Source organism: Rhinoraja longicauda, chromosome 7, assembly GCF_053455715.1.
Source record: "Rhinoraja longicauda isolate Sanriku21f chromosome 7, sRhiLon1.1, whole genome shotgun sequence".
NCBI classification, from domain to species: domain Eukaryota; kingdom Metazoa; phylum Chordata; class Chondrichthyes; order Rajiformes; family Arhynchobatidae; genus Rhinoraja; species Rhinoraja longicauda.
In genome coordinates, this window is record NC_135959.1 from 39,250,137 (window position 1) to 39,270,342 (window position 20,206).

General features: G+C 40.9%; 1 protein-coding gene across 1 annotated transcript in view; it reads left to right on the plus strand.

The window, feature by feature from the left end:
* The window catches only part of gpc6a (glypican 6a), a 545,671-nt gene that overhangs the window by 477,748 nt on the left and 47,717 nt on the right, over positions 1-20,206 (plus strand). The window contains exon 5 of the mRNA XM_078402332.1: positions 19,242-19,372. Coding sequence (XP_078258458.1) covers positions 19,242-19,372 — 131 coding nt within the window. The remainder of the gene's footprint in view (positions 1-19,241; positions 19,373-20,206) is intronic.

Consider the following 20,206-nt stretch of genomic DNA (forward strand, 5'->3'; position numbering starts at 1 on the left):
AATGTGCCTGACTTTAGTAAATCCCCTTGGACCCCATTCAATAATTCTGATTCAGACACGTTGATGCCTTTCAGTCTGGATGAATTTTTAGGTTTGTTTGTGGTCATTTTAATCTCAACTGTTCTTTCACATAGTAGCTCTAATTGGCAAGCATTATTTATATGTAAGCTAATGGAAAATTGTCAGTGTAATGCCTGAGCTTTTCTCATAAATCTTGTCCATGCTAGTTTTAAAGTGGCAGTTGCCTCCATTGCCTCAAATTGTCAAGTGATGAACATTAAGATGGAGATATGAGGAACATTCCATTCATGCCCTCCCTAATGGAGAGAAGGCAGGTACAGGTTACTGAGCTGGATGATCAGCCATGATCATATTGAATGGCGGTGCAGGCTCGAAGGGCCGAATGGCCTACTCCTGCACCTATTTTCTATGTTTCTATGTAACTGAGGATGGGAAATGATGTGAGAAATATTAGTTTGGGCTTTCTCCCAACAGTCCTAACCTGTGTTTGATGCAAAATGTAGAGGAAACATTTTGTGTCATGAATGGGGTAGCCGTAAGATGAAAGGTATGTTTAACTGAGATATTTCACAATAAAATTGTAGAAACAGTCTACCATGTGGCCCTTTAAATTTGAAAAACAATACGCAAACAGATTGCACTGCATAACATTTTTATAATTTGTTCTGCTCATGTTAGTTGTATTGATGTCATCAGATAGTCAAATGGTCTGGAACTGAGAACCACATTCATGACCATTACATTTTTCAAGTTTCAAATACATCGATGCTTCAAATAGCAAAGAATATCTTGCGCAATCTGCAAGCACTCCCGATGCACATGCATATGTAGTTTAGTTTATTGCCACGTGTACACTGAAAAGCTTTTCAGTCAAAGAAATTATTACAATCGAGCCGTTCATGGTGTAGAGATCAAGAATAAAGGGTACAAACATTTAGTGCAAGATAAAGTCCGATTAAAGATAGTTCAAAAGCCTCCACTGAGGTAGATGGCTGGTCAGGACCACACTCTAGGTGTCGGAGGACAGTTCAGTTGCCTGATAACAGCTGAGAAGAATCTGTCCCTGAATCTGGAGGTATGCATTTTCACAGGGAGTGACCGGGGTGAGACGGGTCTTTAATTATGCTGGTGGCCTTGTCAAGACAGTGTGAAGTGCAGATGGAGTCAATGGAAGGGCTGTTGGTTTGCGTGATGGTCCGGGTTACATCCACAACTCTCTGCAATTTCTTGTGGTCTTGGATGGGGATGTTCCCAAACGTAGCTGTAATGCATCATGATAAAATGGTTTTCACGGTACATATATATAAGTTGGTGGGGGTTGTTGGGGACATGCTGAATTTCCTAAGCCTTCTGAGGAAGTTGAGGCATTGTGCCTTCTTGGCCTTTGCTTTGATGTGGCTGGTCCAGGACAAATTGCTGGTGATATTTGTTCCTAAGAACCTGAAGCTTTTGACCACCTCTATTTTGGCACCATCACTGTATATTGGGGTGTGTGTACTACTCTGATTTCTGGAGTCAATAACAGTTGTCTTGGCACCAGGTTATGAGGTTCTCAGTCTACTTTCTGAACTCCGTCTCTTCATTATTTGATATCTGGCCCACTACGGTGGTGTCGTCTGTGAACTTATAAACTGAGTTGAATTGGTATTTGGCTGTACAGACATGAGTATAGTAGGAGGCTGATATTGCATCCTTGTGGGGCACCAATGTTGATGATTATCAAGGATAATTTATCACCTATCGTCACTTATTGTTGTCTATTGGTCAGGAAGTTGAGGGTCCATATGACAATAACTTGACTGTAGGAAAATAACTGCAGATGCTGGTACAAATCGAATGTATCACAAAATGCTGGAGTAACTCAGCAGGTCAGGCAGCATCTAGGAGAGAGGGAATGGGTGACTTTTCGGTTAGAGACCCTTCTTCAAACTGATGTCAGGGGGGCGGGACAAAGAAAGGAGAGTACTGACTCCAAGTTCCACGAATTTGGGGATGAGCTTGGTTGATGGAACATATTATATATATATATATATATATATATATATAATATATTGTGAGAGATTATTATACTTTCATTTATTAACCCCTAACTGAAAGCAAATTTCTTCCAGAAGACAGTCAACATAATTTTACTTTAAATTCAGTGTATGGTGGTCTTTCTAAAATTTCATTTGAAGATATGAGAAAGAATCTTACATATTGATGATAAACAAAAGCTGTGTTTCACTAAAATGAAATATGTAAGTATGGATGCTCAATTTTACCCAATGGGTCTACTATTGAATATGAAGCAGTTTCAAGTATAGTGGTACCCATGTTCCTCAGGGTTTATCGGAAGAGAAATGACCAGTTTTTAAGAACATATGGCTTTGTTGTTTGCAACAATGATTAAAGTCGGAATGGGGTTTAAGGATCTTCTGTAGGCATAGAGGCTGTGCACCTTAACCTTCAGTGAAGATCAGGGATTAGAGGAGTTAGTTGTGTCTACGGAAGTTAGGATCACACTGTGAAAGTTGATAACATGGGTTGAGTTTAAGGGATGGGGGCAAGAAGGAAGGAAGGGGAGATTAGTCGACTAAGGTCCAGTTTGATTGAACTTCTGGAGAAGAGAATTGTTTGTGGTAGAATTCATGATCTTTAATTGATCAAAATGTTGAGCCCTAAGCCTTTTAGTGTAGGAAACTGCGGCGAGGTTAGGACTTTAATGAGTTGGATCTTAAATATTGCTGATTGTCAGATCATACCATTGCAAGGTGAAAGTGTTAAGGCAGATCATTGGTCCTGAGGAGTGAGATCAGGATAGTGGTTGTGTGACTAGTGCCTGAAAGATGAAAGGTAGTGAGTTAGAACCCAGCAATGCTACAGTTAAGCAAGCCTGTCCCAAGAATGATTAACAATGATTGTTCTCCAGCTAATATTCTCTAAATTTGCCCACCAATGTTCCTAACAAAGGAGTGTTGAATGGAGACTGACATCATAATCCCCTGTTCACCGAATACAGAAAGCATTTCACTCATGCAAGAGTGAATCTTTTGGAAAATGTCTGGTAGAAATGGCACCAAATAATGGGGACAATAGTTAATTCTTAATTGCATTTTTATTGCATTGCAGGAAAGGTTGAGGGGGCTATAAGCCAAACCCGGATAAATGGGATTACCTTAGCTGGCGTATCTTGGTCAGCATGGATGAGTTGGGCCGAAGGCCCTGTTTCCGTGCCGTATGACTTCGATGACTCAGCTGAAAAAAACTTTGCATTTCTGTACTATTTTTAATAAGCTGGGGGAAAATTTAGAGCACAAATAAATTGAAGCAGAGGTAAGCAATCCAAAATGTACTTTATTTTAAGAATTAGGTGGTTACATTTAATGGTCTTTCAAGATTCTGGTCAAACTTTACCCTAAATTTAGCATAGGGATCAAATTCCTGCACAACCTAAGCAAAGCACAGCACAGCAGCTCATTGCTTTCAGTTCAGAAAATGTTTCCAGGGTTTCCCAGAGGTTACTAGTTGCAGTATAAACATTAATATGTTCAAAGTGAGAAAAAGTACACCACTAACCTCCAATGAGCTCATAAATCTGCTTCAGTCAAAGAAAAAGCATTATGTGTAAGAAAGAACTGCAGATGCTGGTTTAAACCGAAGATAGACACAAAAAGTCGGAGTAATTCAGCGGGACAGGCAGCATATCTGGAGAGACGTTTCAGACTGTCCCGCTTACTCCGGCTTTTTGTGTCTACCTTCAAAGAAAAAGTATTAATTGTTGTCTCAGCACATTCTGAAGTTCATGGTGTGATGGTGCCATCTTATCAGTGAGAGTCAAGGATTTCTTCAAATAATTATATCCTTTAGAATCTGCTTTTTGCTACATGAGCGTCAGCAAAGATTTCGCAAATTTAGAAAATGGTGTACTGCAAACTATACGATGAATCTGAGTCCTAATACTGAGTCTGATCATGAAATACAAAGCAGTTTGAGGATGATCAACTCTCTGAAATAAAAAAACAGAACCCATCTTTTTAAAATAACCACAAGAGTAATTATCTTGTGACCGAGGTTTCTTTCTTGTTCCAACCCACGCAGTGGTGTGGTGGCAAAGGAGGCCCTGCCAATGTGCTGAACCTTGTCATGAGGGATTGCTCGAACATCAATGTTGCCTGAAGCAAACAAGGTGGGAGAGTAAATACAAGCATTGCGCAATGGTGAGCTACCTGATGCCAGAGGTGAGCAGGCACTGCCGGCCAGGCAACTGAACATTTGCTGTCACCATAAGAAACACTGATGGAGCACCCAAACATAGAAGAAAGTAAACACCTATTCAGAAAGAAAGTCTCACCTATTCAGTACTGCCTTCAACCACTGAAGGTCACCCCACCTTCTGTCTCCTTTCTCTGTTCGTTTACTTATTTATCTATTTATTCACTTCCCTATGTTCTCTAAATCCCTGTAAAGCGTCTTTGAGTATATGAAAAGCGTTATATAAATGTAATGTATTATTATAAACATGGTCTGCAAGATGTGGATGATATATCTTGTAACTACATTGCTGCTACTGCTGCTCTCACTACTGTGGCCAACCACTGTTGGTCACCATACAATGGCCTACTTCACTCCCATATTCCCAAAGGAAGTCTCCAACTATCCATAAGCTCCACAGGGGGCTCATACCCTCCACTGTGCCTACAAGTCTCACAGCTTACCCATGGTGACTTCACATCCTCTCTGCTGCCCACAGGCATCCTGCACGGCCCTTTGGACCATCTGCGTGCCCACAGGGATTTTGCTTCCTTCACATCTCTGGCTCCTTTTACTTTCACTAAAAGAGCCCATGCCTACCATTCCCCCCACAGATGCGTCGCTCCCTCAGCCTCACACACTGCGCTCCTTCCACAGGAATCATACCTGTGGGCAGCATAGGGAATGTGAAGCATGGGTAAGCTGTGAGACACTTGTTGGCACAGTGGAGGGTGTGAGGCCCCTGTGGTGCTTATGGATAGTTGGAGGCTTCATTTGGGAGTATGGGAGTGGAGTAGGCCATTGGGTCCTACTGTTACTGTTTTGAAAGAGCATTTTACCACTTTCTAAAAAATAAATTCCAGTACTTGTCTACGAATGATGTTGACTAAATGGGTCTAAACCTTCCAATTTTTTTCTTACCCTCCATTCTTTATTAATATGATTATATTTGCTATGTTCAACCAGTGAGATTTACTTTGAATTTTGTGGAACTTCAGAAGTTGAAGAACAGTGTATCCATCTCCTTCAAAACCACACGATGCAGGTCATCAAATGCTATTGGTACAATTAATTACCCCAATACTAGCTTTTTATTTAATAATACTAATTAAGTTGAGCTCCCTATTTACACTGAACCATTAATCTTATACTATTTTCAATAGCCTTTTTGCATCTTCCTCCATATTGACAGACAGAAAATATTAGTTTAATATCACAGAATTGTAGAATCATACAGCACAGGATCGGCCCCTTAAGCCTATCGCTCCTATGGCGACCATGTTGTTTATGTATGTTAATCCCATTGTCTGTGTTTGGCCCCTCTCCCACTACACCTTTCCTAACTACCTGTACAAATGTCCCTTGATTATTATAATTGCCACTACCACAACCCATCGTAGCTTGTTCCAAATAGCCATCATACTCTGTGTGGAAAAACGTGTCCCTTTATCCCATTTTCACCTTAAACCTGTACTTTCTAATGGTAGATATCGCTGTAGATACCCTGGGAAAAAGACACAGAATATCTATTCTGTTAATGCCTTTCATAATTTTATAAATTATCAATCACCTCATATGTTCCATTGAAAATAAAGTTTTTAATTGAATTTCTCCTAATAACTACAGCCTTCCATTTCAGGCAACTTCCTAGTAAACCTGTAGCGTGGTGACCCAAAACTGCACCCAATTGTGTCAGTAGGGTCTAACCAATTTTTCATTAGGCTGCAATATGATATCCCAATTCTTGTACTCAATCTTATAAAGGCATGCATAGCAAATGACTTCTCCATTACCCTATCTACTCGTGTCTCCACTATCATGGAGATTATGGACATGCACCCCAAAATTTCTTTGTACGTTAATTCTTCTAAGATCCCTGACCATTTGCTCTATATGTCTTACCAGAATTTGATCTCCCAAAATGTATTATGTCACACTGATCTGGATTAAATTCCATATGGCTCCACTCTGCACAACTTTCCAGCCAATCTATGGTTTGTTGTATCCTGAGACAACCTTCTTTGTCATCTATGTTTCTACCTATTTTCATGTCATCTGCAAACTTACTCATCAAACCACCTATGCTCTCGGGTCCCAGGATCAATCTTTGCAGTACATCACTTGTTATCGATCTCCTGTCAGAAAATTATTTATCCACCACTACCATCAAGCTAATATGCACCAATTTATGGTTGCTTGTTGAAGAAAAAATGAGGCAAAGTTTGCTTGGCAGGTCTTAAGAAATTTGAAATTCAAACAAATTGTAGATGCTGGAAATCTGAAATTTAAAAAAAACTGATATTGCTGAATATCTCAGACCCGAAACATTAACTGCTTCCCTTTCCACAGATGCTACCTGACCTGCTGAGTGTTTCTAGCATGTTTGTTTTATTGTTCTTTTGGCATATATAGCAGGGCCTGCAAGAAATTGGTTGCCTGGCTATGAACAGTCTGAAGAAGGGTCTCAACCCGGAATGCCACTCATTCCTTGTCCCCAGAGATGCTGCCTGTCGCACTGAGTTACTCCAGCTTTTTGTGTCTATCAACAGAATATACTGTCCCATTCTCGAGCTCTTAAGCCCCATTTCCATAAAATAATTCCCCAGGAATTGTGAGGAAAGAGAGATAGAGGTGTTTGCAAAAAAACAAACTGCTGTTGGAACTCATTCGGTCAGGCAGCATCCATGGAGGCAGACAGGTGGTCGATATTTTAGGATGACACCCTGCATCAGAATTAATGATCAGAAATGTTAGACCTGATAAGTTCTATATTCTCTTGAGATGCCGTTTTAAGTGATGCTAATTCTCCGCAAACAATTGCTATCAATTATTCTATTGTTTTTTCTTTTCTATTGTGGAAAAATTAAAAAAAATGCCAATCGTCTACTGTAGAAGAAAAAAAAAGAGCTGTAAAAAACTCTTTTATTCCATTATTTTTTTTGAGATTAGATGAAAGGACAATGATTACATTTCTTTATATGTTAGATAAAAAAATAAGGGAATGATTTCCATTTTATTGATTTCTGCCAAAAGCTGATATGCCAAATTGTTTTTCACAAAGTATTTTGAGTATTATGTGAAACATAGACACAGTCAACTTTCAGGGGAAAGGGAAACGAGAGATATAGACGGTACTTTGGAGAAATTAATGGAAGATCTTCCATTCATCTATATCTCTTGTTCCCCTTTCCCCTGAAAGTCTGAAGAAGGGTCTCGACCGGAAACGTCACTTATACCTTTTCTCCAAAGATGCTGCCTGACCTGCTGAGATGCTGCCTGACCTCCAGCCTTTTGTGTCTGTATTCGGTTTAAACCAGCATCTGCTGTTCCTCCCCACTCATAAACACAGTCAAACTTCTTCTGTTTTTTTTTGGTACTGCTGTGTGTGATTTATTGTAGCAGCACGTGTAAAAATGAAATAAACAAATTTGTGAAAATCAATAAACTGCAGATGCTGGAAATCTGAAATAAAAACAAAACAATGATGGCAACCAGAGATGGTTCTCTGTCCACTGATAACCATAACCATAATCAATGTTTCCAGCATTTTCTGCTTTTAGTCAAGGAGTGTCGGCTTTATTTTGATCAGTATTTTTATTTCTCTCCTGTCATTCAATTTTTAGAACCTGCCATTAAATAGTTCAGTTTATTGACTGCATGGATAAATAAGTGCCCACTACAGAAACCAGGAGGTACATGAAAGCATTATGAATGCCTTGATAAATTAACTTTCTCCCTCAGAGGAGTCAGAAACCATTGTATATTCTCCAGGTTCAGAACTTGATAGAAGCTTTCTCTGTTTGTGGTAACAAATACATAAATTTACTTCCAAACACAGCCTTTGAAATATGTGAGGAGCACTTGACTACACATGTTATTGAGAGTGAATTAATACTTACTAGTAACTGGAATAGCATTCTGTGAATATAGTTGTATTATTTGGGAGGCAGAAACACATTTCATAATTGTATACCCATATGTCTATTTCTCGTGTTCGCATATGTCCACAGATATGATGTGGAGGGGTGGGGGCAGATTGATAAAGATTATGAGGAAATGTTCGGTTTTTGAGAAGAAGTATCTTTATGCATTTTTTCAGAGAAAATAACACTGAGCTCAGTTTCGATGTGAAGTCTGTAGTTCTGGACCACAATTCTGATTGCCAATACTGTGTGAGAAAAATAAATTAAAGTAAATGAATCCAAACATTACTGTTTGATACAACATATATACGGTATTCATTTGTTATAAGATGAACCAGCTTATTGATTCATATCTGACATCAAATCAGGTTTAGTGGACCTACAAAAATATTGAAAGACATGATTGCAAGAGATAAGAATATACCTATAAGAATAGGTGGGTGGGACTGTAAACTATTACACCATAACCAAAAACAGAGCTAACAATGCACTGAACTAGAATAGGCATGATGTACATTGTAAGAATGTCCATGAAATGACGAGACAAGCTGGTCAATAGTGCCTCCCATTTCTAACTGTCTGAGTGAACATTTATGTACCATGCTATTGTCAACTGGAGTGTCAATTTGACTAGAATTGTAATATTATTCAGCACACAAGCATTGTTCTTCTATTAGTTTAGAGTTTAGAGATACAGCGTGGAAATAGGCCCTTCAAGACCACGCCAACCAACACTAGCTCTTTGCTATCCCACCCTGCCTAGGGGCAATTTGCAGAAGCCAATTAACGTACAAACATTAACATCTTTGGAATTTGGGGGGTAACCAGAGCACCTGTAGAAAACCCAGGCGGTCACAGGAGAATGTGCAAAACCAGCACAGACAGCACCCATAGTCAGAATCGAACCCGACTCTCTGGCGCTGCTGGGCAGCAGCTCTACCGCCTGGTTCATCTACTGTTCTTTGTTCATCTCCCCTGCTGTTAACCCATTGCAATGCTTGTTTCAAATTTATTTCCAGTTGTTTTTTTAAAAAATGCTATCAAATCTGCTCCTCATAAGATTATAAAGTCTGTGGCTATGACCTCTAGTCCGAGACTCTCCCACTAGTGGAAACATCCTCTCCACATCCTGTCTATCCAAGCCTTCAGTACATTTCAATGAGGTCCCCCCTCATTCTTCTAAACACCAGTGAGCACAGGCCCAGTGCCAACAAATGCTCATCATATGTTAACCCACTCATTCCTGGGGTCGTTCCTGTAAACCTCCTTTGGACCCTCCAGAGCCAGCATCGTTTGCTGCCGAAAATTGCTCGTAATACTCCAAATGAGGCCTGACCAGCGCCTTATAGAGCCTCAGATTTTATCCCTGCTCCTACATCCCTCTCTGACAAAGCAGTCCACTCCAGCAAATAAATTTGTAAATTCATCAATTATAATTGATCTGCAGGCCAATTTCTATTTACTCATTTATCAGCATTGCTATTTTTAAAATTATAGTCAGAGTTATTATTTACACAGTTTATTTTCTGTTGAAGAGAAAAATAGGCTCGACAATTCTGCACACAACTGCTGTTGGATTGTTAATTGAATTTCTTCAATTGCATATTCTAATTTGCAATAAACTTCCTATGTATAAATATTTCAGTTAAATGAAAATAATGATTGACTGTGACAGTGCCACCAGTCACTGGAGATATATTTGGCCCTTGTTTCACATTTTTTGAGGTACAGCAAGTGCTCTTATGCTTTAAAAATGTCATCCATGGTAAGCAGCCACAATATGAAACATATTGAATGTGTTTGTAATGAATCCAGTACACACACATCTCCTAGTCACCAGAGCCTGTGCTGTCATTCTGGAGTTCAATGGTGTGGCCAAAATCCTCTCCTCATGAAGCTTTCATTAATTACAACAAAGAACCACCCACCAGCACCTTTCAAAAGGATAATGAAGTTGAGTTCAAATTTATATCCCCAGGCTGTCACCACGTTATCACAACTTGTGTGCTTGCCATTTCAAGTTGAAAAAGTTCTATGGTGGGTGTTGAAGTACTTTCATAACTTAAAGAATTCAGCAGAAACCAATTGCTCTCAAAAGTGCTGTACCATCAGGCTTTGCTTTGCTTTTGATTTGATTTGATTTGTTTTATTATTGTCAAGCGTTCTGACATACAGTGAAAAGATTTGTTTTGTGCGCAATCTAGAGAGATCAAGCCATTCATAAGTACAATCAAACCATACATGAATTCAACAGCGCAAAAAGAGAAAGGAAGCAGAGTGCAGAATAAAGTGTTACAGTTACAAAGAGAGTGCAGATACAAAACGTTGAAAGTCCACGATGAGGTAGATTAGGAAATCGGGAATACATCTTTAGCATATTATAGGTCTATTCATGATTCTGATAACAGTGGGGGAGAAACTGTTCTTGAATCTGGTGGTACATTTCAATGCTTTTAAGCTTTTGTATCACGTGCTCGATGGGAGAGGGGAAAAGAGAGCATGACAGAAATGTGAGTGGTCAGTGGTCCTTGATTATGTTGGCTACTCTCCCTGGGCAGTTTGAAGTGTAGATGGAATCAGTGGAGGTCAGGGGTGCTGGTTTGCATGCTGTGTCCATGACTCTCTATAGTGTCTTGTGGTCTTGGTCAGAGCAGCTACCACACCAAAGCTGTGATGCATCCCTATAGGGTACTTTCTAGGGCACATCTGTAGAAATTGATGAGGGTCATTGGAAGTCAGCCAAATTTCTTTAGTATTCCGAGTAAGTACTTGCCCATAGAATCAGTGTAGTCCAACATTGGACCATAGCACGACTGAGGGAAATAAGTGATGTCCTTCCAGGGTAGGACAAGTTGTTAGAGAATAAATTAGAAATAATAACTCTCAGCAGCCTCACTATGGTGCTCAGAAACCTGTATTCTTATTTGAAATTCAGAAATTAATGTTTGAGATAAGAAATCAGTTCATTATCTCAATATCAGGGGGAATTCATGATGGGAAATAAAAAGTGACGATTTCCATGATGGCTCTTCCCTAAGATTGATGAAAGGAAGCACACATTTCTCAGTGTACCTCATGCCAAATCTGTCATAATTGAAATTAAATGTTTTAGATATTCCATCTGAAAAATTTGTTCTTGAGCACAAGCCAAGACACTACAATGGTTATTGCCCAATATTGTGACAATTATCACAATACCCTCATTCTGTGTCTGTCTGTTGTACCAGCTACAGTTTGTTTAATTTAGCGAGACAGCCTCAAAGCCTTCCATTTCTTCCTCGACTGCAGAATCAGCTAATTTCCCTCTACTAACACTCTCCTCCATCTAGCTGGTCCTCATCCTTAACAACTTCTCCTTCAACTCCTCCCACTTGAGTCTGAAGAAGGATCTCGACCCGAAACATCACCAATTCCTTCTCTCCAGAGATGCTGCTTGCCCCGCTGAGTTACTCCAAGATTTTGTGTCTATCTTTGGTTTGAACCAGCATCTGCAGTTCCTTCCTACACAGCTGAAGACATTTGTATCTTTCAAAGGTTTCTGCAAGTCTGCTGCCTTATTTGTGGTATCAACCAGGAGAATCCTCTGAGAAAATTATTTTTAAAAGAATACTGGAGTCAAGTGGCTGGATTTTATATAACCAATTGCCAGGTAACAACAGACCCCCCCCCCCCCCCCCTCAAAATGATGTCAGAGGCAATCAAACATTACTTTGAAAAGTCACAAACAATATGCAAATTTACCAAATTTGGAAACAGACCCTTCGGCCCAATGAGTCCTTGCTAACCATGTTACATTAGTTCTATGTTCAAACCTGTTCACATTAGTTCTACGTTATGCCATTTTCTTATCCACTTCCTTGTGGCAATTTATAGAGCCCAATGGACCTGCTAACCTGCATGTCTTTGAGATGTGGGGGGAAACTGGAACACCCAGAAGAAACCCACATACAAACAGGGAAAAGCCACATGCAAACAGGGAAAACATGTAAAGTCCACGCAGACAGCACCCAAAGTCAGGATCGACCCGGCTCTCTGGCGCCATGAGGCAACGGCTCTACCAGCTGCACCACTGTGCCACCCAACATATTCAATTTATACCTGAAAGGTTCAGGGCAAAGTACAATTTCACCCGATCAATTCATTACCATATCACCAAGATCTCTAGTGCATCACTGGAGAACCCCTGCTGCCCAAACTCTACCAACGTGTGCTTTTGTTGATTGTTGCCTTATGATTGAATGAATAGCAGCAGCTACAACATACATTCCTTTAGGCAGACACAAAGTACTGGAGTAGCTCAGCGGGTCAGGTGGCATCTCTGGAGAATATGGATAGATGTTGTTTCAGATTGGGACCCTTCAGTCTGAAGAAGGGTCCTGACCAGAAACATCACCTATACATGTAATTCAAGGATGCTGCCTGACCTGCTGAGTTACTCCAGCACCCTGTGACTTTTTCTGTGAACCAGCATCTGCAGTGGCTTGATTCTCCTTCTTGGAGTGCAGTTAGTTTTAAATAGTCCATGCGGGTATTTTTGCAAAGACTGTACACCACAATTATTATAATGTACAGGCAGCAACAAAAAAATCTCATAAACCCTGCTTTACGCTGAACAGGTATGAGCAAATGTGCTCTGCAAACCCACATTACTTCTCAAAAATGATCTAAATTATTCTCTCTAGTCTGCCTCAAACTGTACTCCCAAGGAGCTCTTAATTATCTTTACCAGAGTTTGAAGTACTCAAATTGCATTAAATTTGCAGCAAAATATTTCACATGAAAATTATACTGGTTGATCTATCAAGAAATTGTACTATGCAAAAAAGCAATAGCAGGCATGGTATCCCCCACTGAGTTGTATGATAAAATTATCTACTTCTCTCATGTTCAGAATCTGATGTTTTATCAGCTTTATCAGACACAACATTATTTTACATTCTAACTAATTAAATAACGCTGTCCAAGGCTCAGGCCATTTAATTGACTTTGAATTATTGCAATCTCCTGTTTCATTAAAAAATATATTAACAGCTGTTTCAGCAATCAGAAAGAGACATTTTATGTTTGGAAAGGACCATATAACTTGCTACAATGATTGTTATTCACTGTATCACTGGTACAGCTGTAACTTAGTTTGGAAACACATTTTCCCATTGCACTTCATTCACAAAGCACTTAGTTGAATAGACCCATATTTGAAAAAGATCCTATGCAGATCCAATTTATATTTGAATTGCTTGAAAGAGATGCACAGGTCATCCGAGGTGGCATGTGCTGTTTCCACTAATTTCCACTCAATCGGCTTATTATCCAATTCATGGTTCATCATAGTTGCATATTTTGATGTGCAAAGCTCTCAATTTAAAGCGATGCAGACAAGTAAGGATAAAGAGTGGAATAATGAAACAAGCATTTTTATAATCACTGAAAAGACTCAAATGCATGTCAACCAAATGGCAGCTTTGACAAACCACTACAGAAAGATTGACCACAAAAATATCTGAAAAGAACCCCATGATATGGGCTTGAATCTTCGAAATATTTTGAATAAATTGAATTTTGTTGTTTTTTCAAGGCAGATATAAACCAAAGTTAGACCTGTACTGAAGTGGTAAAATACGCCATTTTAGTCTTTAAAGTTCACCTGCATTTAATTAAGTCTGGATGAGGTGTTAGATTTTCTTTTAAAGCTGCGCTAAATTAACCAAAGTGAGACTGTTCCAACAAATGCTGTGTTCTGTTTCTCACCCTGCAATGAATCATTTGGAATAGAAAATGTCCTTGGTTACATTAACTAACGACAAGACATGAACAAGTCTGCCTGCTTTACTTTGCTTCTTAAATTTTGAGCCATTCATGAAGCTGAATTCCAAAAGTAGGGTACAATAGGCATACAAGACAATGTTACGCATTAAGTTGATACAGTCACTCTACATCTCTTAGGGTTGCCAACTGTCCCATATTAGCCAGGACATCCCGTATTTTGGGCTAAATTAGGTTGTCCCGTATGGGACATATTAGTATTAGTAGGGTTGCCAACTTCCTCACTCCCAAATAAGGGACAACGGGTGACGTCACCGCCCCGCGCTCCACGTGACCTCACCCAGCCAGCGGCCATGTGCACCCGTTCCACCAATGGCGGCCGCCCGGGCAGGAAGGTGGGTTGCTACGCAACCTCGGTTAGGGGCTCCCAGAAATCGCAACAAAATGTACTGATAATCAGCAAGGTTTTAAAGTCCCGGGTTTAAATGTGCAGGTTTGGGCTAACGGTGTAAAATTTAACAGAAATGCCATGGGGAAAAGCTCAGCGGGTCAGAAAGAGAAACAAAGTTAATGTTTCGAATTGGCGACCTGTCGTCATTCCCAAATCGCTTTAAGTCGGACGGTGGAGCATTGTGACTCCTCGTGTAAAGGTTGGAAGGAGGTTTCTAAAGTACAAGTGGGGATCTCTGCAGAGTATGGGCAGGAAATACATCAGGCCCTTGCATTGGGTGGCGATTGCAGTGTGAGCGAGTGCGGCCAGCGCCTGCTGCATATATATAATGGCACTGGAGACATCTAGGGCAGCTCTCTCAGTGTTAATAACACTGGCTGCACACCATGTTCCCATTGGGGCAGCTCGGCCCCCTGTTCCTCCTGATCTCCGGCGCCTCCCTCTCTTGCAAGCCGGGCTTGCCCACTTCAACCACGAACTCCACCGGCATTGTGTGCAGGTTTAACCAAGGATGCTGCCTTAGTCTGTAAGTTCTGGGGAGGGAAAAGGAATCAAAAAACCTGGTGATTTCCCACCCACCCAACCAACCAACCAAACATGTCCGCCAAGACAGCATAGTCTGGCTCGGTTTACTGGCTGCTGCAAGGAATTAAACCGGACCGGACCAATGGGGAACCTGCGATTAGTGTCAAAGAATGGCTCCGTTTCTGACTGTTTTTTGTGGATTGGACGAGTTCCCGCAGGTTTAAGCAATTTAAGTGGATTGTAACCAGCTGTGTGACTTGCAAGCACTGATTTAATGTTACTCCCTTGAGGGATTTTAAGACCTCGCTGATTATTACTACATTTTGTTGTGATTTCTGGGAGCCCCCGACGGAGGTTGTGTAGCAACCCGCCTCTTGGCCCGGGTGGCTGCCATTGGTGGAGCGGGAGCACGTGGCCGCTGGCTGGGTGAGGTCACGTGGGACATGGGGCGGTGACGTCACCCTTTGTCCCTTATTTAGGAGTGAAATAGTTGCAACCCTATATCCCTCACCAGGAAGGCCTTAAAGCCCTCTGTTTCTTCCTCGACCGCAGAACCAACTAATTTCTCTCAACTAACACTCTCCTCCATCTAGCTGGTCTTCACCCTTAACAACTTCTCCTTCGACTCCTCCCACTTGAGTGTGAAGAAGGGTCTCGACCCGAAACGTCACCCATTCCTTCTCTCCAGAGATGCTGCTTGTGCCGCTGAGTTACTCCAGCATTTTGTGTCTATCTTTGGTTTAAACCATCATCTGCAGTTCCTTCCTACACAGCTGAAGGCATTTGTATCTTTCAAAGGTTTTAGCCAGTCTGCTGCCTTATTTATGGTATCAACCAGGAGAATCCTCTGAGAAAATTATTTTTAAAAGAATACTGGAGTCAAGTGGCTGGATTTTATATAGCCAAATGCCAGGTAACAAATGATGTCAGAGGCAATCTTTAAACATTACTTCGAAAAGTCACAAACAATATGCAAATTTACCAAATTTACTCCTCAGGTCACTTTTAAATCTTTCCCACTCACTTTAAAGGTATGCCCTCTATTTTTTGACTCCAACCCTGGGATAATGACTGTGACCATCCACTTTATTATAGCTTTGTGTAATTCCTGTGGAGAAGTACTAGGACTCCCAAGGATTGACCCCCTATATTCATTAACTTGTTTTTCATGGAAGTTTTGACACCATCCTGAATTTTCCATCTCAATGTTAATGCTCATATGAGGCCATTTGGCCCATCAAGTCTACTCCACCATTCAATCATGGGTGATCTATCTCTCCCTCCTAACTCCATTTTCCTAACTGCTTCCCATAACCCCTGACACCTACTCATCAAGATGTGCAGGAAGGAACTACAGATGCTGGGTTAAACTGAAGATAGACACAAAAAGCTGGAGCAACTCAACGGGACAGGCAGCATCTCTGAAGAGAAGGAATGGATGGCGTCTAGGGTCGAGACCCTTCAGACAGTTCTTCAGACAGTCTGAAGAAGGGTCTCAACCCAAAACGCTACCAATTCCTTCTCTCCAGAAATGTCCCGCTGATTTACTCCAGCTTTTTGTGTCTATCTACTAATCAAGAATCTATCTCTGCCTTAAAAATATCCATTGACTTGGCCTCCATAGGCTTTTGTGGCAATGAAGTCCACAGATTCACCACCTTCTGACGAAAGAAATTCATCCTCATCTTCCTAAAGGAACGTCCTTTAATTCTGAGGCTATGACCTCTGGTCCTAGACTCTTCCACTAGTGGAAACATCCCCTCCACATCCACTCTATCCAGGCCTTTCACTATTCGGTAACTTTTTATGAGATCTCTCCTCATCCTTCTCATTCACAAGTAATGATAGTTAAGCTCCTCGATCTTACACAATCAAAACACTGTGATATCAAAGGTAAACAAGGTGTGTGTGTGTTTGTGTGTGTACATATATGGGTTTGATCCTGGTTACAGAGTTTATACGTTCTCCCCATGACCTGTGTTGGTCTTCTCCGAGAACTTTGGCTTCCTCTCACACTCCAAAGACATATAGGTTTGTAGGTGAATTGGCTTGGTATAAATGTAAAAATTGTCCCTAGAATAGGATAGTGTGTTAGTATGCGGGATCGCTGGTCGATGCGGACTTGGTTGGCTGAAGGGCCTGTTTCCACGCTGGATCCACGCTAAACTAAACTAAACCAAACCAGCCAAGCGAGGTCTTGGTGCTTGATAGTGAGTTCTGGTGACGAGGTATTTCACAAGACAAACTGAGCAGTCTGCTTAAGGAATTATGCCTAGCGTTGCCAACTTCCTCACTCCCAAATAAGAGACAAAGGGTGGCGTCACCGCCCTGCGCCTCACGTGACCTCACCCAGCCAGCGGCCACGTGTTCCCGCTCCACCAATGGCGACCGCTCGGGCCTACACTGCCCTGGACTACTCCGGTCCCCGGGCTACAGTGTCCGGGCCTACAGTGTCCGGACATACAGTGTCCAGGCCTACAGTGTCCGGGCCTACAGTGTCCGGGCATACAGTGTCCGGGCATGCAGTGTCCGGGCCTCAGTGTCCAGGCCTACAGCGCCATCCGGGCCTAATATAGGACAAGGGTGGTTCCGTACGGGCCAAAACAATTTAGCCCAAAATATGGGCTATCCCGGCTAATTGGGGAAAGTTGGCAACCTTAACCATGCCACAGGGTCCATCGAGTCCTTGACCACCAGTGCCTGCAGGATGTCAAAATGTTCTGCCTACAGCTTCTAGCGAGTTGCTCTATTTTCTCAGTGTTCTGATTTTAAATCGAGAAATCACACCCATGACAATTTGTCTGATCTAAACCTTTCTTCTCATTGCACCATCCTCATCTTGTTTGCTTGATACAAGACCATGATAAGGTTCTATTTTATTTGCATTTTAGATATTGTTAACATTTTTTTCCAGATATGTACAACCTGTTTGGGACCGACTCAGCCATAGCAGGTGTGTCGGAATGAACTGCAGATACTGGTTTAAACCAAAGATAGACGCAAATACTGGAGTAACTCAGTGGGATATGCAGCATCTCTGGAGAGAAGGAATGGGTGACGCTTCGGCTTGAGACCTTTCTGGGTCTTGACCCGAAACATCACCCATTCCTTCTCTCCAGAGATGCTGCCTGTCCCGCTAAGTTACTCCACCATTTTGTGTCTATCTTCAGCCATACCAGAGCCATCTTGTTATGTATGAGATGACTTGTAACTTTGCTGTCATAGTCACATAGCAGAGTCCAGAAGATAGGCTTGTGTTTGTTTAAGCAAATTCTTCAGGATTTTCTTTCCATCTCACAGCCTGTTTGGAATGTTCAGCACCGACATTAGCATCCCCACAGCTCCTTGGGTTCTAGTCCATTTCTGCTCCATTTTCATTCCTTGCTGAAGGTTGGCTGCAAGTATCTTTTAGCTTGGATCTTTTATCACTTCTCAAGCTCTGGGTTCTGTGTGGGCGAGGCCAGTATTGCCCACAGCATGTGTTCCTTGAATCGCTTCACTGTCGTCACCGAGAGAGCAGCTCTACTGACTGTGCGCATGGCACATTCTGTTCTTAAAGGAACATGCATTCTTGTACATTCAGACCCTATTTTGTTAATAAAAAATTACCTTCAGTTTCATTTAGACATAGACATATCCTGTACAGCACAGGGAACAGGTACTTTGTACAGGTTTCCACTTGCCCTTTCAGATTAAATCTTCTCCTAGTGTTGGTGTATGGCATACAAACATCACCTGTATAAAACTCGGGCTGCATGGTGCAAGTGTTTTCATTATTTAATAAACAATGCCAATTGCATTCTTTGATTTTATTTTCCTTTGGTCGATAAGTTGGAGATTAATTAGGCTAGTCTAATAATATGCTCTGCCTTTGATGTACCAATGTATATCCATTTGATAGTCAAGAGATTTGGGTTATATGATAATGGCAGACGCAACATTTTAACTTTTTTACTTAACTGATATCACCCTGGTCCTCTTGTGTATGCTGATATATTGAAAAAATCAGAGGTTGTACATGAATTTGGAATTGTCTATATGCTTATGTGCATTAAAGGTTGTTTTTTTAACAAATATCCAATTGTAAATAATTATTTACAACACATAATGGATAATCAATATATTCTGATTTTGTTAAACTGAAAAAAAACACTCACAATAGTAATTGTATCTTTCAATGTTCTCATTTTATAGACTCCTCCAATCTCAATCCTAAATTTCTACAATCAGCACTGAGAACTGAGATGCCCATTTCTGTGACTAACATTTTAAAACTAAGAAGTTTTAGCATTGTTAATTTTAACCTATTGTGCTTTTTTTGATAGATGCAATGCTATTAGTAGCAGAAAGACTGGAAGGGCCTTTCCACATTGAAGCAGTAATTGATCCAATTGATGTGAAGATTTCTGAAGCCATCATGAATATGCAAGAGAATAGTATGCATGTGTCAGCTAAGGTGAACCCCTTAATTTATTTTTTATAATAATATTCTGTGAGAATTGGCTTTCTGCCATCTTTGCATCTGCAAAAGGGTCTCGGTAGCAAATCCAGTGTAAACATAAATTGCAGAATTCTTTCACTTTTAATCCCACACAAATTAAATGCACAAGTCTGCATTGAAAATACAAAGGGACAGAAATATGTGCCTGGCAAAATGCTGAATATATTATTGCATGCGTCTATTACTCAATATCTGAAACTCAGCTGCATTGAAGATGATGATACTGAATTTCAAAAGCATGTGATTAAGAATAATTTTATATTTCAAAGTAAAAGAAAGAATCAGTAAATGGCCAAGATGGAAAAATACTGGGAAAAACAACAGCACATTTTGAACGTGTTATTGGAAGTGCAGGTGCAGTAATCTTTTTGTGTAAGAAGGAACTGCAGATGCTGGTTTAAACCGAAGATAGTCACAAAAAGCTGGAGTAACTCAGCAGGACAGGCAGCATATCTGGAGAGAAAGAATGGGTGACATTTCGGGTCAAGACCCTTCTTTAGACGGAAGAAGATGCTGCCTGTCCCGCTGAGTTGCTCCAGCTTTTTGTGTCTATCTTCAGACTAATCTTTTTGCCAGGCTTGAAAAGCCCTAGAAAGTGTAAAAAGGAAATCACGATGTTTAAGCTTAGATGGGGTCCCTGACAGACTGGGTAAAAATTGGCAGACACATGAAGGTGACTCAGTGTTCCCAGCACTGGTGGGATCCTTGAATTTTGACAGTACTGCAGTTGGAGTCATGCAACATAGAGTCATAGAGCTGCACAGCATGGAAACAAGCCCATCTTATCCA